The sequence below is a fragment of the Natator depressus genome, chromosome 6 (assembly GCF_965152275.1).
Source record: "Natator depressus isolate rNatDep1 chromosome 6, rNatDep2.hap1, whole genome shotgun sequence".
NCBI lineage: Eukaryota > Metazoa > Chordata > Testudines > Cheloniidae > Natator > Natator depressus.
This window is the reverse complement of record NC_134239.1, coordinates 103,493,439-103,516,470: the sequence shown is the minus strand read 5'-3', so window position 1 is coordinate 103,516,470 and position 23,032 is coordinate 103,493,439. Positions and strand designations below refer to the sequence as shown.

General features: G+C 43.5%; 1 protein-coding gene across 1 annotated transcript; it reads left to right on the top strand.

The window, feature by feature from the left end:
- Nucleotides 1-3,032: 3,032 nt before the first annotated feature.
- On the top strand, nt 3,033-13,615 carry LOC141990176 (alpha-1-antitrypsin-like). Its single transcript, XM_074957152.1, has 5 exons — nt 3,033-3,156; nt 5,229-5,919; nt 7,847-8,117; nt 10,092-10,239; nt 13,412-13,615. The coding sequence occupies exons 2-5, from the start codon at nt 5,247-5,249 to the stop codon at nt 13,613-13,615; spliced, it is 1,296 nt and encodes a 431-aa protein (XP_074813253.1). The 5' UTR covers nt 3,033-3,156; nt 5,229-5,246.
- The last annotated feature ends 9,417 nt before the right edge of the window (nt 13,616-23,032 follow it).

Sequence of the window (23,032 nt, the reverse complement as noted above, 5' to 3'; positions counted from 1 at the left end):
ATAAATCACATCAATAAAACATTGACTCCTTTGTCTAACATGAACAAGGTCACATGCAGGACATGCACGAACCACAAAATCACGGACAGAAATCTGGCACCCACCAGCCATAAAGGCGTCTCTTTCTGTGGATTCCATGGCCCTTTTTTTCCATCTAGAATCATAGACATCTCCAGTGCTGGGCTGCCATTGGTGCCCCACGATGACTGTGCATTCTGATCCCCTCTACTGGGCATTAATGCTGGTCCTTCTAGCAATAAAATTGTGGGGGTTTCCTACTGAGCGTTAGTCTCACTCCAAGGGATGAATTATAACCAATTAGTTCAATGGTCAATGTATACGCTATTTCATATACAATCAATGTATATTAAATAGATTTCAGAGTAGCAGCCGTGTTAGTCTATATCCTCAAAAAGAACAGGAGGACTTGTGGCACCTTAGAGACTAACAAATTTATTTGATCATAAGCTTTCGTGGGCTACAGCTCACTTCATCGGATGAATAGAATGGAACATATAGTAAGAAGATATATATATACATACAGAGAAGGTGGAAGTTGCCATACAAACTGTGAGAGGCTAATTAATTAAGATGAGCTATTATCGGCAGGAGAAAAAAACTTTTGTAGGGATAATCAAGATGGCCCATTTAGACAGCTGACAAGAAGGTGAGAGGATACTTAACATAGGGAAATAGATTCAATATGTGTAATGACCCTGCCACTCCCACTCTCTATTCAAACCCAAGTTAATGGTATCTAGTTTGCATATTAATTCAAGCTCAGCAGTATCTCGCTGGAGTCTGTTTTTGAAGCTTTTCTGTTGCAAAATTGCCATCTTTAAATCTTTTACTGAGTGGCCAGAGAGGTTGAAGTGTTCTCCTACCGGTTTTTGAATGGTTTCAGAGTAGCAGCCGTGTTAGTCTGTATTCGCAAAAAGAAAAGGAGGACTTGTGGCACCTTAGAGACTAATAAATTTATTTGAGCATAAGCTTTCATAAGCTACAGCTCACTTCACCAGATGCACGAAAGCTTATGCTCAAATAAATTGGTTAGTCTCTAAGGTGCCACAAGTACTCCTTTTCTTTTTGCGGTTTTTGAATGTTATGATTCCTGATGTCAGATGTGTGTCCATTTATTCTTTTGCGTAGACACTGTCCGGTTTGGCTAATATACATGGCAGAAGGGCATTGCTGGCACATGATGCCACATATCACGTTGGTAGATGTGCAGGTGAACGAGCCCCTGATGGCGTGGCTAATGTGATTAGGTCCCATGATGGTGTCACTTGAATAAATATATGGACAGAGTTGGCATCGGGCTTTGTTGCACGGATAGGTTCCTGGGTTAGTGTTTTTGTTGTGCAGTGTGTGGTTGCTGGAGAGTATTTGCTTCAGGTTGGGGGGCTGTCTGTAAGCAAGGACTGGTCTATCTCCCAAGATCTGTGAGAGTGGGGGATCATTTTTCAGGATAGGTTGTAAATCGTTGATGATGCGCTGGAGAGGTATTAGTTGGGGGCTGAAGGTGACAGCTAGTGGCGTTCTGTTATTTTCTTTGTTGGATCTGTCCTGTAGTAGGTGACTTATGGGTACTCTTCTGGCTCTGTCAATCTGTTTTTTCACTTCAGCAGGTGCGTACTGTAGTTTTAAGAATGCTTGATAGAGATCTTGTAGGTGTTTGTGTAAGTCTGAAGGATTGGAGCAAATGTGGGAGACAGACCAGTCCTCACTTACAGATAGCCCCCCAACCTGAAGCAAATACTCTCCAGCAACCACACACCATCTTAATTAATTAGCCTCTTACAGTCTGTATGGCACCTTCCACCTTCTCTGTATGTATATATATATCTTCTTACTATATGTTCCATTCTATGCATCCGATGAAGTGGGCTGTAGCCCATGAAAGCTTATGCTCTAATAAATTTGTTAGTCTCTAAGGTGCCACAAGTACTCCTTTTCTTTTTACTAATTAGATGTAAATTGTAGGATTATAGATGTATAGGACTGATAAGTATTTAGGAGTGATGGGTGTGTTAGGTATATAAGTAAAGCCTAGCTGAAATGCAAGGCCTACAGGCTGAGACCCCTAAGACTATAGTGTAGCCAGACTAGGCCATAGGCTTAAAAATGCTTGACATGAGTGGGTGACCTAGGAATAATCCTTTGTCCCAAAGCTCACAAGATTACTGTGAAGATGTGCCAATAGGTGATTGCAACAGACTGCAATGTATTGTCCGAGACCACGAGATACCTTATTGTAACATCTTTAAATAACTCTTCTGACCACAGGGTACATGTTGTGCATAAATGCTAATAAGAATAAGAGGAACTATGACCAACCTATGAAAAATGCAGCACCCTAACATTAATGGGGATAGAAATACAGATAAGGGAAAGTGGGCTGACTTTATGCATAATGTGTTACATGTAGTTAGAATTACAATATATAAAGGGTTTCCCAGCTGGGTAAAAGTGGGAATACCCTTGGGAAAACCCCAGCAGAAACTATCCCTCTACTGATGATCATCTGGTGAGAGGTCCATTGGATCTTGGAATATCTTTCAGGATGTGAGCCTGACTACAGTTATAATCATTGCATAGGTTTTGTAGGATTTCTATATCATGGATAATTGTAATTTTACTTATTGCTTTAATAAAATTTGTAGTACAGATAAGACTTTGTACTTGCGATTGTGTCTGTTGTCATTATCCTTGGCCTTTGTGTGTTCCTAGAGCCTCCAAATCTGAGAGAAGCGCCAGAGGCAATTTCACTCTGTTGATCTTGAAACTGTAGCAACCAGAGCCAAACACATGGTGGCGTAATACAACATCTCTAAATTCTCTTTAAAAATAAACAGTGGGCATTTGACCCTCCATGCCAGAAAAGCAGTTTCATCACTGTTTGCTCTGCATCCTTTCAGATAACTTCTATTTCCTCTGTTTAATGTTTAACAGTGAAAACTCTGCGTAACAATGTTAATGCAATATAAATAACAGGCAAGGAGCTGTGCAGATTAGATGCACCCAGCAGGATCCTTCTGACTGTACTGTAAGTACGGCCATATTTTATCCAAAGAGGCACGGGTCACTTGCTGGAGGATTCTCTGCTCCTTGAAGTCTTTAAACCACGATTTGAGGACTTCAATAGCTCAGACACAGGTGAGAGGTTTTTCGCAGGAGTGGGTGGGTGAGATTCTCTGGCCTGCGTTGTACAGGAGGTCGGACTAGATGATCATAATGGTCCCTTCTGACCTTAGTATCTATGAATCTATGAAACTCACATTAGCCATCTGATATGCAATTTCTTTTATGGGATTTCACTCAAGTATGGGTGACTGTTCACTATACCTGTTACAATTTATCCTGTCTGTGGAGCCTTTCTGAAGACCGCAATGATCCAGCAGACATTGATGTTCTAGTGAAAATGTGCTTTGAATGAAGGCATTTTAAAAAAAATTATTGGGAAACCTAGGGGCTAGATTAGTCTAGTGCTTTTAAGATATGGCCTGGCTACACCAAAATGTGTGGGATTTCTTAGAATGTGTTAGCCAGTGTTAGAGATGGTTGAAAGTAGAAAGAAAAGGAGTACTTGTGGCACCTTAGAGACTAACCAATTTATTTGAGCATAAGCTTTCATGAGCTACAGCTCACTTCATCAGATGCATAAAGTGGGAAGTACAGTGAGGAGATTTCATATACACACAGACCATGAAAAAATACACATTGTAAGGAGAGTGATCACTTAAGATGAGCTATTACCAGCAGGAGAGTGGGGTGGGGGGAGAGAAAACCTTTTGAAGTGATAATCAAGGTGGGCCTTTTCCAGCACATTTCCAGGAATTAACAAGAACATCTGAGGAACAGTGGGGGGGAGGGAGGGAGAGGAATAAACAAGGGGAAATAGTTTTACTTAGTATAATGACTCAACCACTCCCAGTTGCTATTCAAGCCTAAGTTAATTGCATCCAATTTGCAAATTAATTCCAATTCAGCAGTCTCTCACTGGAGTCTGTTTTCAAAGTTTTTTTGTTGAAGGATAGTCACTTTGAGGTCAGAAATCGAGTGACCAGAGAGATTGAAGTGTTCTCCGACTGGTTTATGAATGTTATAATTCTTGACATCTGATTTGTGTCCATTTATTCTTTTACGTAGAGACAGTCCAGTTTGCCCAATGTACATGGCAGAGGGGCACTGCTGGCACATAGAATCATAGAATATCAGGGTTGGAAGGGACCTCAGGAGGTCATCTAGTCCAAACCCCTGCTCAAAGCAGGACCAATCCCCAATTTTTGTGGCATATATCACATTGGTAGATGTGCAGGTGAATGAGCCTCTGATAGTGTGGCTGATGTGATTAGGCCTAATAGATAGAAAGAGACAGATAAGCATAAAAAACAAAAAGGGCAAGTTTATCAGTTACTGACATATAAAGAGCCTTTAGATTTCTTTATTTGATTTATTCCTGTAGTTATGATGCTACAGAAAGCTCAGCACCATTTGTTATTCCCTTTTGCTAAAGTTCATCAAAATTACAGTACTGAAAGTCAGGGATGGGTGACTTAGTTTTGACATTCGAGACAGGGCCCTTCCCTATCATGTTTGTTCAGCTTTAAACAGTGGACCCGATTCTCAGTTGAATCCAGATTATACTGCCACACAGGGAAATGTGAGTGCTAGGTGGTGGTGGTGGGGGGGTGCTGGGGGGAAGCATCAAGGAACCAGTTGCAGTTCCCTGAGAGATGCTGTCAAGCCCTAGCAGAAGTTAGAGCTGCAAAAGTCCAGCTCCAATTTGTGCCACTGGCATAAGGTCCCTAATTTATCCTAGGGATGCAGTGGACGATCATCACAGTGGAGCTCCATTCTGCTAAAATCTCTCCCAGCCTATACTCACCTGACTCCCTTTCATACGCTCTCACACTACAAAACACCGCTACTCTAGGATGTCTGAGTGGCACAAAGTGGATGATGCTAACTGAAGAATCCAGCCCAGAGTCTCCTCCTACCACACCTCCCTTTTTCCTTTCTCTGATTCCCAACCTGGCCTGCACTCCCAACCTCGGAGACTCTACCGTCAACCCCACTCTCTTTCCCCCCATAATCTCCCAACTGGCTGGAGGGAGGAGGACTTGCCACGAAGGAAGAGAGAAAAATAACCGTTGGATCACAAATAGCACAGGGAAGGGGGGAACATTTCCATGACTAATGACTATTCCATTCTTTTGTTTTTAAAGGAATAGTTCCAAAGGAAAATGAAGTCCATCCTCTGTCTGTGTGTGTTACTTGCTGGGCTTCATGCTGTTGTCTTGTCTCATGATGTACCTGACCACCACAATGACCAGGATGGTCAGACAGAAAATAATCCCCCACAGCAACTTAGCCCAGTTGGAGGCAAAGTCATAACTGAACACATGACCTGTATGAAAGTTGTTGCTAGCAATGCTGACTTTGCATTTAGATTCTACAAGCAGATTAAATCAGAAGCAGCTGACAAGAACATTTTCTTCTCTCCTCTGAGCATCTCCACTGCCTTTGCAATGCTGACGTTAGGTGCCAAGTCAGCCACTCTGAGTCAAATTCTCCAAGGACTCTCCTTTAATCTGACAGAGATTGAGGAGAGGGAGATACATGAAGGTTTTCATCAGCTCCTCCAGATGTTAAACCATCCTGACAGTGAGATCCAGCTGAATATGGGAAATGCCCTTTTTATAGATGATCAACTGAAACTACTAGAGAAGTTTTTGGAAGATGTCAAAACTCTGTATGAGTCTGAAACTTTTCCTACTAACTTCCAGAATTCTGCCGAGGCTGAGAAACAGATCAATGATTACATAGAGAATAAAACCCATGGGAAAATTGCCAATTTGGTCAAGGATCTTGATCCGCTCACTGTAATGATTCTTATCAACTATATTTTCTTTAAAGGTAAGATGTTCTACAGATCAGTACATGTTGCACATACAAGCTATGGAATTCCAATAGTGGTCTAAGACAAATAAACTGCTTTTTTGTCAACTGCTTATTACGTCTATGAGATTACCCAACTTGAGACTCATGCCTTGTCAACTTTTTTAAGCATTTCCAGGAAACTTATAGTCATCCTAATTGGAAATTTTGGTTATAATTAGGCACCTAAATCAAGGGCACTGGAATCTTTGTAGAAGGGGGTGGGCAAGGCCAAATGGATTCCTGTGGCCCTTCTCCCCTAATCCTGCACTCCCTCATGGCCCTAGTCCCCTCCTCACATAGCACCCCCAGGGCCTCTAGCACTTGGTCCTGCCAGTCTCCTACCTCCTGTGGCTGCATGTAGGTCAATGGGAACCAGTCGCACAGCCCATGCTCCTTCTGTCCTTCCCACCAGCTACTGTCTGGCACCTACAGCACCGTGATCAGCTCCCCTGACAAAACACAGCCCCTACCGGCACTGCTTCCCCCCAAACTACGCCCACGTTAAAAAGTGAGGGGCATGGCTCTCCCACTTTCAAAAGTTGGGTGGACAGGCTCCCTGCCCCCCCAGTTCACCTAAATCCATATTTAGTCACCCGAACAAGATTATAACTATGTCATTAGGCATGCCAAGCAACTATTGCTTGGAAGTGAATGGGAGTTATAGGTTCTCCTCACCCCTGTAATGCAGGCCAGTTTAATCGTACTACCTAAATACAGAGATAAAAAAGGAAAGAATCCAGAATTCTATTTTTTTCATTGATGTTTTGTTGTCCCTGGGATGTTCCCAGAATGGACAATGGTTGATCTTTGCACATTTATTTGCCTGATACTCATTTAAGTATTATAACTGAAGGCAATATATTCTACCAGTGGTAGCCAGGAGCCATGAAAGGGTGTATTTGAGACCAGGAAAATTTCTTGCCAAAATGGATAGCTATTTAACTGAGGAGAAAGTGGTCATGTGGTACTCTGGTGAGGCAGTGTATAAGAAAGGCAATAGGCACTGATCCTGTGCCATAGAAGTCAATGGGTGCCATACCACTGACTAGAGTGGTGCAGGATCGGGCTTATAATGCATAGGAGCAGGCTGGAACTAGCAGAATTGTGGGGTAGGTCCTACGGTAACATTTTAAACTTTGGTTAATTTCAGTCAACTCTATAAAAACACATCCTTTTCAGCAGCTTGGAAAGCACGTGCTTTCCCATTTGTGCATTTGTTGCTAGTAAGCTGCATCACCTGTGCTAACATTTTACAAGAAACAGAGAATCACAGAATATCTGGGTTGAAGGGGGCCTCAAGAGGTCATCTAGTCCAACCCCCTACTCAAAGGACCAATCCCCAATTTTTGCCCCGATCCCTAAATGGCCCCCCTCAAGGATTGAACTCACAACCCTGGGTTTAGCAGGCCAATGCTCAAACCACTGAGCTATCCATCCTCCTCAAGGAGAAGGAAAGGAAATTAAATATAAACAAAATTTCAATTTAGCTCCCTCTTACAGACCCATGTCTTGAGATTTATACTGCGAGGCGTGAGTAGAAGAAATTTAGGTAAAATGAAAAAGAAGTTAGATTTATTAATTAATCTGGAGCTCTATCAGATTGAGGGGCCTCAGTTTAACAGCACAGAAAGTTATAATACTTGGTCACTATTCTTTTCTCAAAGCTACAGATTTAAAGAAAACCACAGTATTAGTTCATTTCACTTGTTTTGCTTTCATCAGGACTACTTGCTATTGAAATTGTCTGGCTAGCTGGCCGCAGGGCAAATGTCCCGTTTTTCAAACGAGCTTGCAGTTGACTTAAACTTCAAATATAGACTTGTTACATTTAAATTAGTCTGATATGTGTTTGAAATTTCTCTTTCCCGGTATTTTCAAAGGCATTCTTTCTTTTTGTCATCAGCTCATTGGGAAAATCCTTTCAATAGTTTGTTCACCAAGGAAGATGACTTTTTTGTGGATGCAAAAACGTCTGTCAAAGTTAACATGATGAGCAGTAATAAAAGGTATAACACACACCATGATGAGGAGCTGTCTTGCTGGGTGGTTGAAATCCCATACAAAGGAAATGCTGCTGCAATATTTATTCTGCCCGATGAAGGGAAAATGGAGCAGGTGGAGGATGCGCTGTTGAAAAAAACTGTGACTAAATGGACAAAATCACTTCAAGAAAGGTAACCATTTAACTGCTACTACGCCTATGTATATTTGCTGTAAAATAGGCTAGAATTGGAAATGAAGAGAAAATATTCCATTCAGGGCTAGGCTGTGCCTGTAGATACAGCCCTAAGACTGGGCAATGTATTGCATACTGCCCTAAGGGAGAGCACTGGAAGAATTAGTGCCTCAGACACACACCTCTGAAGTATAATGCCTCCCAGAATGCCCCTCTTGCTTCAGCTCTTTTGGCTAGAGAGCTGGCTGGAACATGGGGCACAAAGCCATTCCTCTGCCCTTTCAGCACTCCTCTATGACGGAATGCACCAGTGTTCACACCTTATACACTATTGTAATAATCTTTGTACAAAACATGCCTTGTGAAGTATCATTTGAAAACGAATGTCTTTCTGTAAGTTATATCACTGTTAAATCTACATACAAGATTCTATGTAAAGTTATGAATTTCCCCTGAATGATGTTGGTATCACATGTTCAAACCCCACATAGCCCCTATTAGGCAGGAGTGGCTAAGCAAGTCTATCTTAAATAAAGGAATGTGGGTTTACCCCAATTTACATATAACTAGTACATAAGGTCCTTGAGACAGCAAGAGAGAGACAAGGCAAACCTGCATTTCAACATACGCGGGGGAGTAGAAAGAGTATGGGGACACCTTCACTCACACCCCCAAACTCCCGTGGCTTTCTTTACTGTTTAAATAAACTTTGCTGTGAGGGGTAAGCCTCAGAAGAATCTACTTCAAAGAGAGACTGGACTATAGAAGTGGGGGGCAAAAACCAGGGATTCTTTCTCTCTCCCTTTTCATCTCTCACTCTTTCACCTAAGAAGACAAAAGAAACCAGCTGTTTGGACTTTGGGGGCAGATCCTGACTTAAGTATTTGGTCAGCGATGTTGCTGGGAAAATGTGGCAAGAATTTTACCTGGAACCATGTTTGTTAAGTTTAGTTACTAGAAAGAGTTTTCTCTTTATTTCTCTTGTAACCATTTCCGACTTTAATGCCTTATTCTTGTACTCACTTAAAATCTCTCTTTGTAGTTAAATAAAGTGGTTTCATTCTTTAATAAAAACTAACCCAGTGTTGCATTCAAACTGAATTATTTGGGTAACTCCATTTAGAGTAGCAAACTGTTGGAGATTATTTCCTTACAGCAGCAACAGACCTAATATATCTGAACTGTCCAGGAGCAGGGTGGGCAGTGCAGAACACACATTTTTGGTGGAAAATTGAGGACTAGAAGTGTGTGAAGGTCACTCTGCAAGTAGTAAGCAAGGCTGCTGGAAGCCAGAGTGTGTCTGCTGTGCTGCTGACAGGCTGCTGGAGTTGGACTGGCTGGACCAGGGCTGTGGCTCTACACAGACACTCATGCTGGCAGACTGACTGTGAGAGACCCAAGATGGAAGCTACAACAGCAAAGCATTGTGAGGCATCCAAGGTTGCAGGGCAGGTGGTAACAGAGCCCCTCACTGGTCTGAATTGCACCCTGGAATGTGTTACTCTCCCAGTCCAATTGTTTCAGGGAGCCAGTGAAAGAATCCAGTGTAGCCCATGCAATCCCCTGGGAACCCTTATGGGTGTACCCCTGTTATGCCACACAAGGTGGGGATATCCCTACTTCTCCTGCATTCACTTGAGCAGCTGTATTATAGGTAGGGACAATCCAGCCCTATATAAGGTAATGCACTTTACTAGTCTCTATATCAGATCAAATAATCCAAACAATAGTTTTCTAAAACCAGCACAGTAGTCACATGTAGTTAAACAAAAATAAAACTCATGGGATTGTAATTTTGCTGTCCATTTGCTGTAAAATGGGACAATAATATTTACTTCCCAGACTGGGGCATTGTGAGGCAAATCATTGGCAGCTGAGATCCTTGAGTGTTCTACATTATCCAGCTGTAAATATTTAAGTATCCAGCCATTTGACAATAGTTCACCAGAGTTTTGTGTTTCTTTTTGAACAGAAAAATTGACCTGTACATTCCAGCATTCTCTGTATCTGGTACCTATGATGTCAAAGAGCTGTTTGAGAAAATGGGTGTGGTCGATGTGTTCACTAACGAAGCTGATCTGTCTGGAATCACTGGGCACTCTAACCTGAAGGTGTCAAAAGTAAGTTTGTAAAATACAGATGGTGCTACATGGAATTGTCTCTTATTTTCTTTTGAAATGACCCATTCCAGCATCCAGTCAGGTCACTGGTAAAATGCTCAGCCAGCAAGGACAGGCGAGACAGAGCTGTAGCATAAGGAGGACAAACCCACAGATTAGCACTTAGTCTTTCCTCAAATTAAGCATTAATTTGCTTACTATAATGAATACACAGGCACTGTGAGCTTACTTGACCTTCTGGAATGTCCTGTAAAAGTCAGTATCATCAGGGAGGGAAAAGGACAAAAGGACAGGGAAAAATGCAATTGTAACTATTGTTAACATAAAATAATTAATATGTAAAATGGTATGGCAAGAGTTTGCAAATACGGAGTCTTATTCTATGATAAGTATTTATATGACCCCTCCTTACTGTAGTAGCTAAACATCTCATAATTTTTAATGTATTTATCCCCACAATACCCCTGTGAAGTAGGGATTTACAGATGAGAAATGAAGTACAGGAAGGCTCAGTGACTTGCTCCAGGGCACACAGGAGGTCTGTGGCACCATCCTTCCCAATACTTTTACACTTACTGAGTAGTGCCTTATACAATGAGTTGGCAGATTGACCATGGACTATGGTGTCACAGAGTAAGTATCAGAATTTCGCCATGAATCAGTAGAAGGAAATAAGAGAGAGAAGGTTGATGAGGTAATATCTTTTATTGAACCAATTTCTGCTGGTAAAGGAGGAAAGCTTTCAGGTTTGATGCAGCTCTGCCTCAGGTCTGGATAAGGTCCAGACAAGGTTGGACAAATTCAGGGTGGGATAAATTAAGCATAAGGATACACACATGCTGTAGGAGACTACTTAAAATGAAATGAGTAATTAAGGGTTAGCAAGGAACAGGGTGTGTTAGAAATTGTTGTAATGAGACAATACTACATATTGTGATAGACATGTGTAGGACCCATGGATCTTGAAATTATAAAAATAAATTACAAAAACACCTTTTCACCTGTGGGCAAACACAAAGGGATCACTCCATATCTGATCTCTCAGCCCTCATGCTCAAAGGAAACCTGCACAACACCTTTAAAAGACAAGCCTGGTAAATTAAATTCATAACTTTGCTGGATACTAAGAACTATGGACTTACAGATGAATTGAGCAATAAAATCAATGTAACACTTTGAACATATCCTGCTGCTTGCTTCCCCTTAATTGCCCACTTCATTCTAAGTGGTCTGCTAGAGCATGTGTGAACCCTTTATGCTTAACAATCTCTCCTACCTTGTATTTGGCTGTGACACTCTGGTTACCTTCTCCAGATCTGACAAAGAGCTCAGTGGAGTTCAAAAGCTCGTCCCTTCTACCAGCAGAAGTTGGTCCAATAAAAGCTATTACCTCACCTGCCTTAACAATGAGGAGTCCTTGTGGCACCTTAGAGACTAATAAATTTATTTGGGCATAAGCTTTTTTGGGCTAAACCCCACTTCATCAGATGCATAGGGTGAAAAATACAATAAGCAGTATATATATTACAGCACATGAAAATATGGGAGTTGCCTTACCAAGTGGGGGCTCAGTGCTAACGAGGCCAGTTCAATCAAGGTGGAAGTGGCTTATTCTCAACAGTTGACAAGAAGGGGTGAATATCAACAGAGGGAAAATTACTTTTTGTAGTGCTAACGAGGCCAATTCAATCACTGTGGACGTCGCCCATTCCCAACAGTTGACAAGAACATGTGAGTATAAATAGAGGGAAAATTACTTTTCGTAGTGCTAATGAGGCCAATTCAATCACTGTGGACGTCGCCCATTCCCAACAGTTGACAAGAACATGTGAGTATCAATAGAGGGAAAATTACTTTTCGTAGTGACCCAACCACTCCCAGTCTTTATTCAGGCCTAATTTGATGGAGTCCAGTTTGCAAATTAATTCCAGTTCTGCAGTTTCTCATTGAAGTCTGTTTTTGAAGATTTTTTGTTGAAGAATTGCCACTTTTAAGTCTATTATTGAGTGACCAGGGAGATTGAAGTGTTCTCCTACTGGTTTTTGAATGTTACAATTCTCGATGTCTGATTTGTGTCCATTTATTCTTTTGCATAGTGTCCCTAGTGGTGCCCCTAGCCTGTGTTTGTCAGAGGGTGCAGATGGATGGCAGGAGAGAGATCACTTGATCATTACCTGTTAGATTTACTCCCTCTGGGGCACCTGGCATTGGCCACTGTCGGCAGACAGGATACTGGCCTGCCTGGATTTTTGGTCTGACCCAGTGTGGCCATTCTTATGTTCTTATGCATAGAGACTGTCCGTAAAGACTCCCATCTTTTCATGTGCTGTAATATCTATACTGCTTACTGTATTTTTCACTATATGCATCTGATGAAGTGGGTTTTAGCCCATGAAAGCTTATGCCCAAATACATTTGTTAGTCTCTAAGGTGCCACAAGGACTCCTTGTTGTTTTTGCTGATACAGACTAACACAGCTACCACTCTGAAACCTCTCACCTGCTTTGTCTCTCTCATACCCTGGGAGGAACACAGCTACAACTGCAAACTGCAAACAATGTAAGGAAATACTAATTTGAGTTGCATTAAGGAGAACAAAGTGAGAGTTAGTTCTTAGTGTAGCTCCAAAGAGTAAAAGAAATAGGTTCACATTTGCACTGTAAAATACCAATTCACTGTACCCAAGAGAGAAATGTATTAGGCAACGGTACACCAGGGAGGTCAGCTCCTAACTTCTTTCCCTCCTATGTTGCTTGTCACCATTCATCTTGAATTGTCTTCTATTTTCTGCTGCAAAGTAACTCTCTGATGCATAAAGGCACTAGAGTTTGTTTGTGATGATGAGACAATTCTTCAGTAATGTTAAACAATTAATTAAGGGAGTCCCCCTCTTTGTGGATGAGCAAACAAGGGATTTGACACATGCAATTTAATCTATTCATATTGTTGTGCCTGACCCTTCCAAAGATTCATAGGCAAAACTCCTATCGAAATCAACGATAGTTTTGCCTCGATTGGGAATGTAGGGTTGGGTTATGTTTTGTGTTGTCAGTCCTGTACTCATTCTGTTCTTCTTTCTTAATAGCTGTGGTTTAAATAGGAGCAAGTTCATCTCCAGCTGTTGCTCCCTGTTTTATGCTCACACTGTGATCTCTACTTCATTTCCTGATAGGCTCTTCACAAGGCCGTGGTGGATGTTCATGAGAATGGTACTGAGGCTGCAGCAGTCACTATCGTCGAAATTACATACACGTCTCTTCCCTTCCCTCAACCTCTTACCATTAAGTTTAACCGGCCTTTCCTGATGATAATTGTTGATAAAAATACCCAGAGCATCCTCTTCATGGGGAAAATTGTAAATCCTACTAAAAAATAATTGTACTCTCACTGTACATGTCCAAGTGCTTCAAAGGAGTTGTTTTTAAATTCCCAGGAGTATGTGCACGTACCACAGACCACTTGGTGCCAGTGACTGTAACTAAATTGCAGTTGACCTAAATTCCAAGCAAATAAAACATGAGTGTGGGGTAACTCCTTGCCTACAAACAAACAGCCTGGTATTTCTGTGAATTGGGCATGTATTCGTAAACGTCTCAGGTAAATGGGAGAGAAAGCCTTTATAACTAGGTGACCAGATAGTAAGTGTGAAAAATCAGAATGGGGGTGCGGGGAATCGGCACCTAAATAAGAAAAAGACCCCAAAATTGGGACGGTTCCTATAAAATCGGAACATCTGGTCACACTACTTGTAGCTGATGCTGATAACGAGTGGGGGCTGCAGAGTACAGCCTAGCCTAGCCTCCTCCATTCCATGCCCCTGTGCGTTAATCATATTTTCTAACTGACAAAAGGGACACTGAGGTGGGGAAGTGGGAGGTCACAGGGAGCTGGTTTGTAAGCATAAGGGAGGTTGGTGGAGATGTCAGAAGTAAAAAAAGCTGCTCAGTCCTCTCTGCTGTCCTACCCCTTCCCCTTTTCAGAATAAAAACTGGGGCATTTCACAGCTAAACAGCAGGATGGAAGAAGACTGAATTTCTCTCTCTGTGACTCCTTCTGGTTCTCTCCTAGTCCCAAACTCTCTACCTCCAATTTAGTCTTCCCCACTACATCATGCCCACCAACCCCACCAATTCACCAACTGATTCCATTGTCCCTTACACTCAACCTTGCCTGCCTAGGCCATCCCACTCATGGGATCTGCTCAGCTCCCTCTAACCCAGCCCCAGCGCAGGAACACCCACTGTACCCACCTGTCCCTTTCAGACTGAGAACACCTCTTCCTCCTACCAACCCCTCCCAAGCTCACAGCAACCCCTTTCTGCTCTGAAACCCTCTCCCAACTAACACCACCTGGGTCAAAACACAAAAATATAAAAAACCCTTGGAGACCTTTCCCAGAGGTCATAGTCCTTCCCCCTCCAACCTGGCAGCCACCACCAGGCTCACAATCCCCTTTTCTCCACAACTCTGACTCCCACCTCCATGCCCAGAACCTCCGCCCTCAACTCACACTTGTTGCTGGATAGAGAAAAACAGGAGCAGAGGCAGCAGGGAGGGACTGTGGCTGTAGGGAGCCCTTTACTCTGAATAAACTTCACAGAAGCCTGGAAATCCTCTTCTGTCCTCTCCCTCTATTGCTTGTAGCCCATGTGCTACACGCAGGATCTCTAGAAGCTGGAGTTTGCAAGAAGCATTGCAGAGAGCAGCTAGATGAACTCCAACCTAGATCCTAAGGCTGCTAGGTGAAATCCATCCTCATAGAAATCCCTGTGACAACAAGTGTTACTGCTTCCTGCAGTACTTCAGCCATACAACATAATATAGCTCACAACTGTGGCAATATTGGTGGAGTTTAGCTCCTTTAGCCATTTATGTCCTGCCACCCCTGGCAGACAGAGTCACTTTCACTTTTTCTCAATGTTGTAATTCAGGCAACTCATAAGTCACACAAACTCCCGTGGAACAGAAGATTCCAAAAGGCTTCTGTGAGATCTTTGTTTAAGATGCAGTGTCTCACTTGAGTAGTTCTGGACTAGACTCTTTACATTGGCATATGGCCACTAAGGATAGGCTGTGATTAGAGGGGAGGGAGGGAGGCATATGTATTGTATCTTCTGGATGTGATGTTCCAGCCAACCATACACATTCAGTGTCTCAGCCCACCCCTCCTGGTAGCTGGCCAGCTGCTCCTCCTCCATCTACTGGGTCTCCACAATCAAGTAGACCAAGTCCAACACACAGTGAAGATGCCATCTAATGGGATAACCTGTTATCTGGTCATTCAAAAGCCAAGCAATCCCATTATCATAGGTAGGTGATGAGATTCAGTCAGAATATTTCCAATGCAGTTGCCCCTTAGTCTATAGTCGTGATTTTGAAGCCTGCAAATTCTTACTTAAAGGGCAGGGAGGGAAATCAGGCTTTTAATTTATTTATTTAGATTATATTCCTATTGGAACCATGTGATTTCTCCCTTGTGAACAGCATAGAGACTTTGATAATTGGGCAGCATGTGGTTGTTTTGATATAAAATCAAGAGGTCCAGGGTTAGAGGTTGAGTGTAAAGGAAATCAGTAATCCACCTTCCAGCCATGCTAACAAAAGATTGACTCTTGGGTCTAACATGAACAGGGCCATATGCAGAAACCACAAAATCAAAGCCTGAAATCTAGCCTCAGCCACCTGGATCTCCAATCAGACATAAAGAGTCTCTCTTTGAAGAGTCCATGGCCCATTCTTCACCTATGGCACTGTGGACAACTCCAGTGCTGTGCTGCCATTCGCTCCCCCACCATGTCCACGCACTCTGGTCGGACTTAGTGCTGGTCCAAACAGCAGTCAGCCTGAGGGTTTTTGCAACTGTTAGTCTCTGTAAGAGACGCATTGGGTAGTGCAGCTGTTCCTAGGCACAGATTTCTATTGGTGCTCTCTGATAGGCCCATATAGGTCCACGTAGGTGAGGAAAGTGTTTATGTGGGCTAGAGAGCTTCATTAAGATACGAGGTAACACCTGACAGGCCTAAAAACAAATGAGACCCAGCTGGGGAGGAGCTGAGTAGTTGCTATAAAGAAAGCAAGTCTAGAGCAGAAGAAAAAGAAAGATGGCAAAAAAAAAAATTGGATCAACAAAAAAAGGGGAAGAATATTTTTTTGAATTGTGCCCTAGAGCTGAGGATAAGGATGTACTTCAGGGGTTGGTACTGGTAGGAAAAATGAAGTGATTTTGTTTAGAGTACGAACTGGCCATTGTGGCTTGAACAAAAATCTTTTTCAAATAAATGGACACAAAGGTGGACTATGTCCACTCTGTAAGGTGGAAGAAACAATTGAGCATCTTTGATGAGTATGTAAGGGCCTTGATAAAGAAAGGGGAAAGCTTTCTGAGGGATTCAAATGTCTTAAGGTAACAAAAGTTACATTATGTTATTTAGTAAAAATGTCAAGGAAATGGGGTAGTATTAGAAAGGTGTTTTTATATTATCTGAAGGATACAAGGCAGAGTGAGAGAATATAAACTGCTAAGTATTTAGGAAGTACAGTTGATGATGGCCATTCAGTCAAGTCTACTTCACCATGAGGAAAAAAGAAAAAGAAGAGAGTTGCAGGGAGAGAGAAAAGAACTTTGCAGTCACTCTGTTGATAACAGAATGTGGCAAGACTGAGGAGAACAGAAAGACTCGTGTTGGGGACAAAGCCCCGGAAGGGGCTGGGGGAAAGGCCTCAAGAAAAGCCTGTGCTAGGAAGGAGGCCAGGGAGACATCAACAAGGGATGTAATGGAGTGGACTTGGGCTCTTATCCTAGAGTCCCTGGACTCAAATGTGGTGGAGTGGGAGGGCCTGGGTTCCCCTACTGGTCTCCCAGAAAAGTTGGTGTAGAAACACCCTGACCAAGCGAGAGAAGAACTGTTGGGATTGGAGTCAGGCCTCCCCAGGGAGAAAGCCCTATGAGGTGTCACTCTGCACAAGAGTAAGAGGATGATCCTCCAGAGTCCGGGAAGGGGAGAAGAGTCTGCAGTGGTCTGGGAAGGGGCTAAGAGTTGTTTGTCTGAGTTTAATTTATCAGACTCTTTGGTATGTCTACACTGCAGCTGGTAGCATGTTTCCCAGCGTGAGTAGAGAGATATGTGCTCACAGTTCATCTAGTTTCTACTAAGGCTTTCTATTAATCAGAAGTACATTCTGCACTTCCTTAGAACAACCTTCTTCCAAGGGCATCAGCCAGGATGTACCCTTGAGGGCCTACAGGTTGGGATAGAGGAGGCAGCCATGGTCCTGGGAGATCACGGAGGAGTGACAGTGGAGGTCTGACCAATGGAGCTAGTAGAGTCGAGAACCAGTGTTGTCAGGTCCACCCTGGGGTTATAAGTATAATGTAAGCCTGATCTTGTTTGATGTTGGATAAGACTTTGGGCAGGAGCAGAACTGGAGGGAAGGTATCTAGGTAGCAGAAAGGCATCTGTCAATGACCCCAGGCTGTGGCCCACTTATGAAAAAAACTGATGACATTTTGTGTTGGCTTTTGTTGAAAATAGGTCCACCTGGGGAGTTCTCCACAGCTGGAAAAGGGACCTAGTCACATCTGGACACAGAGACCATTTGTGACCTGCTTACATGAACTGCCAGAGCATTCTGAACCCCTGGATGCTAAGCAGCTTTCAGGCTGATGCAAAGATTCCAGAGCAGAATCACCTCTCGGCATAATTGTATTGACTAGGCTCCCCCTTGTTTGTTCACATAGAATATGACTGCTGTGTTGTTGGTTAGCACTGACACGTTCTGCTGATTGTTGATAAGTCTACCAATAGCAATGGGAAGAATTTTAAATCCTTTGGAAAAATAACTACATGGCTGTATATATATTGCTTATCGTTGGTGACTTAATTCCAATTAGTCAAAGTAAAGCATGTTCACATATAGAAGACAATGCTACTAACTACAATTAATGTATATTTCCACAGAGATAAGACATTAAGGGCCAAGTTTTCAAACCTGCTTTTCCACAATTGCCACTAGTGCATGCATAAGTTTGTGCATACAGTTTTGACATGTAAGAGGCCAGACCCTCTTCCATTGAAGTCAATGGTTGAACTCACATTGGTTTCTATGGGAGTGGCCCCTCTCTTGTGTGTGATAGAATTCATATATGCAATCCCTATTTTGAAATGAAAATCATAGAATCATAGAATATCAGGGTTGGAAGGGACCTCAGGAGGTCATCTAGTCCAACCCCCTGCTCAAAGCAGGACCAATCCCCGACTAAATCATCCCAGCCAGGGCTTTGTCAAGCCTGACCTTAAAAACTTCTAGGGAAGGAGATTCCACCAACTCCCTAGGTAACGCATTTCAGTGTTTCACCACCCTCCTAGTGAAAAAGTTTTTCCTAATATCCAACCTAAATCTCCCCCAATGCAACTTGAGACCATTACTCCTTGTTCTGTCATCTGCTACCACTGAGAACAGTTAGAGCCATCCTCTTTGGAACCCCCTTTCAGGTAGTTGAAAGCAGCTATCAAATCCCCCCTCATTCTTCTCTTCTGAAGACTAAACATTCCCAGTTCCCTCAGCCTCTCCTCATAAGTCATGTGTTCCAGTCCCCTAATCATTTTTGTTGCCCTGCGCTGGACTCTTTCCAATTTTTCCACATCCTTCTTGTAGTGTGGGGCCCAAAACTGGACACAGTACTCCAGATGAGGCCTCACCAATGTCGAATAGAGGGGAACAATCACGTCCCTCGATCTGCTGGCAATGCCCCTACTTATACATCCCAAAATGCCATTAGCCTTCTTGGCAATCAAGTGAAATTTAGTAAAAGCAAGCTCTGCTTTTAAAAACTCTATCATTTCTGTATCCTAATGATAATACACACAGCTCATGCACACATAAAAAGGTAATATTTTCAAAATTTGTCTCTGTTATGCATTAAAAGCCTAGCACCAGTTTATAGTATTAACAGTGCAAGGCATAAAATGATTACTAGCCTTCCATAACTGTTGTTCTTCGAGATGTGTTGCACATGTCCATTCCACTCTCAGTGCGTACGTGCCCCAAGCAGTCGCCGGAAATTTTTCCCTCAGTAGTACCAGCAGCTCAAACACCCTTTGCTGACACCTGCCAATAGCGCTGGTATAAAGCATCCAGCCAACCCCGCAACCCTCAGTTCCTTTTTTCTGGAAAACTCCGAGGTAGAGGAGCAGGAGGGTGGGTCCTGGAATGGACACATGCAACACATCTCGAAGAACAACAGTTACGGAAGGTTAGTAACCATTTTTATTTTTGGAGTGAATGCATTCCACTCTAGGTGACTCCCAAGCAGTTGAAAAGGTAGTGGGATCAGAGTTCATGGACACACAGACTGCAAAAGAGCTCGACCAAATTTGACATCATCTCTGGAATGCTGAGTGATGGTGTACTGGGAGAAGAACATATGATCAGGTCACTGCTTTACAAATGTCCTGAATAGGGATCTGCGCTAAGAATGCTGCTGAGGATGCTTATGTGGAATAAGCAGTCAGATTAGCTGGTAGCAAAACACCTGCCTGATTGTAACAAGTGTGAATACATGACGTGACCCAGGATGAAACTGTGTGAAGAGATTAGGAGACCTTTCATCCTGTCAGCCCCAGCTACGAACAGTAGGGTGGACCTATGGAAAGGTTTAGTTCTTTCTATGTAGAAAGCTAGGGCTTGTCTAACATCCAGTGAGTGAAGGCATTGTTCATTCCTAGTTGCACACGGCTTCAGGTAAAAGAGAGGTAGGTAGATTGCCTGATTGTTATGAAACTGCTAAACCACTTTCGGGAGGAAACTTGGGCGAGGACATAAATACACTTTATCTTTAAAGAAGACTGTCTACAGCAGCTCTGATGTGCGGGCATGCAGTTCTGAGACCCATCTGGCCGAAGTGATGGCCACTAAGAAAACCACTTTCCAGGAGACGTATAATAAGGAGCAAGCTGCCAAAGGGTCATACAGAGGTCTCATATGCTTCGAAAAGACCAAGTTCAGGTCCTGGCGGGAACAGGTTCTCTTACTGGGGCTATCAGAATAATCTGGCCCTGGTCTGGCATGATCTTTAGCAGCACTCTGTGCTCGACTGTGAAGGTGGCAAAGGCATAATAAAAATGTCCCATCCAAGGGAAGTAGAAAAGTGTCCATGATAGAATCCAGACTGTGGCCTCCTAGGGAGCAGAACTGGTGATACTGTCTGTTGTACCTCTTTGCAAGTAGGTCTATGGGGGGAGTTTCCAACTGCTGGAAAACATCTCTTGCCACATCTGGGCAAAGGGACTACTTGTGGTGACTGGTGAAAGACGTGCTGAGGTCACCTGCCAGCTGCCAGAAGATAAGAGACCTTGATGGTGGAGTGGGCTATGCAAAACTCCCATAGCTGCATTGCTTCTTGACAAAGGAGGGAAGAGACAGCTTCTCCTTTCCTGTTGACGTAAAACATGTCTGAAGTGTCCATGAGAGCAAACAAGTTTCTGCCTGTAATGTGGGACAGGAAGGCCTGACAGGCCAGGCAAACTGCTCTGAGTTCCCTGATGTTGATGTGGAGTGAAAGTTCTGCCACAGATCAAAGACCCTGAGTTCTGAGGGGCCTCAGATGAGCTCCCCACCCTAGCGCTGACACATCTGAGACCAGTGTCATATGGTTGAGGGCATATAAAGGGAATGCCCTCACAAACCATGAGCCGATCCAACCACCAATTGAGGAAGACAAGAATCAGTGGAGTACCCTGAGTGTCTAGATGGTGGTGGTTTGGTGAGTACACTGAGGCCAGCCACATCTGGAGGGGTCTGAGGTGCAGCCTTGGGTGTTGTACCACATATGTGCATGAGGTCATGTGACCTAAAAGTCTCACAATTTTGGGCTGTTGTGATTGGATGACCTTTGAGGTGTGTTGTCAGGGATCTGATTGATTGGAAATGTACCTCTGGGAAGTAGGCCCTGGCCTGAGTCAAACACTGCCCCAATGAACTCTATTGTCTGCACTGGAGCAATGGTAGACTTTTCTGCATTTATCAGAAGGCCTAGGGCCTTGAACGTCAACTGGATGAGTCAAACTTCGGACACTACTTAAACCCTGGACTGGCCCTTGACTAGCCAGTCATCTAAATAAGGGTAGACCTGCACCCCAACCTCCTCAGGAAAGCTGCCACTACTGCCATACATTTTGTGAACACCCACGGAGCTGCAGACAGGATGAAGGGATGGATCGTGAGTTGGTAGTATAGATGGTTTATTACAAATCTGAGGAACCTTCTGTGACCTTGGTATATCGATATATGAAAATAGGTATCTCTTAAATCGAGGGCAGCATACCAATCACTGGGATCCAAGGAGGGAATAATGGATGCGGAACTTTATTTTCTTGAGATAGTTTTTGAGCTGACGTAGGTCTAAAATCAGTCTGTGACCTCCTTTGACTTTTGGGATTAGGAAATAACGGAAAGAGAATCCCTTCCCTCTTAAATTCTGTGGAACCTCTTCCATGGCTCCCACCGGAAGGAGAGATTGAACCTCCCAGACCAGAAGTTCTTTGTGAAAGAGATCCCTGAAGATGGACGGGGAGGGAGGGTGAGAAGGAGGAGTAAAAATAAACTAAAGGGCATATTCCACTTCTACCATGCTCAGTACCCAACCGTCTGTGGTGATACTGGACCATGCACTAAAGAAGTGGGAAAGGCAGTTTGCAAACAAAGGAAAAACATGATCTGGCATCATGGGAACTGATACAGCATGCTCAAGCATCCCATCAAAACGCCTACTTAGAACCCACTGGATGTCTGGGTTGGGCAGGCATTGACATCAAAGTAGAAGGGGGTAGTGGCCTACACTAAAACCCCTGCTTCTCTTTCTCTGCAGATCCTGACAGGCAGCCAGGGCAGAGTACCAGACGGCTGTTGGGGCCTGTAGTGCTTCCTTGAAGGAGCAAGTGTGTACAATCCAAGGGACTTAAGGGTCACCCTGGAGTCTTTTAGACCAGTGGTTCTCAAACTAAGGCTGCCGCTTGTTCAGGGAAAGCCCCTGGCGGGTTGGGCTGGTTTGTTTACCTGCCGTGTCTGCAGGTTCAGTCAATTGCAGCTCCCACTGGCTGCGGTTCGCCGCTCCAGGCCAATGGGGGCTGCGGGAAGCGGCGCGGGCCGCCGGATGTGCTGGCCATCCTTCCTGCAGCCCCAATTGGCCTGGAACATATACAGCCTGGAAAATAATGGTAAGGAGGGAGAGGGAATGACATTTATCTCACTATCCTCAGTGATATCTGAATTTGAAACACAGCATCATACTGATAAGTGAAGTCCACTAAGCCTGAGACACATTTGTGTGTGTTTAATTCTCAGTGGGGTATTATATGAACCCATACACATATCAATTTGTAATTATTTGCATGGGGTACACCACATACATACATTATACACATGTACATACAGATATGTATTCTATATTCTCTAAGAAAAAGGATTTTCAGCACCAAGATCCTTCTGCACTTCACTAAAGAGTGATGACTCTGAGGAAGAGTCTTTACATAGTGTTAGATACTTCATAAAGCATTGAAAGGATGGCTACCATCAAATACTCTTAAGTATTTCAATTATGGTAATGACTAGAGCAGGGGTCCCAAACTGTGGGCTGTGGCCCAAAGGCAGGCTGTGACACATTCCCAGGTGTCTGCTGGCTGGGGTGGAGATGGGGGGGTGGCATGTAGGGGTGTTGCCCCCACAAACTGCATCGTTCCACTTCCCTCCCAACCCTTGCCCTTCAGCGCAGCTCCAAGGTACATAGCCCTATCCA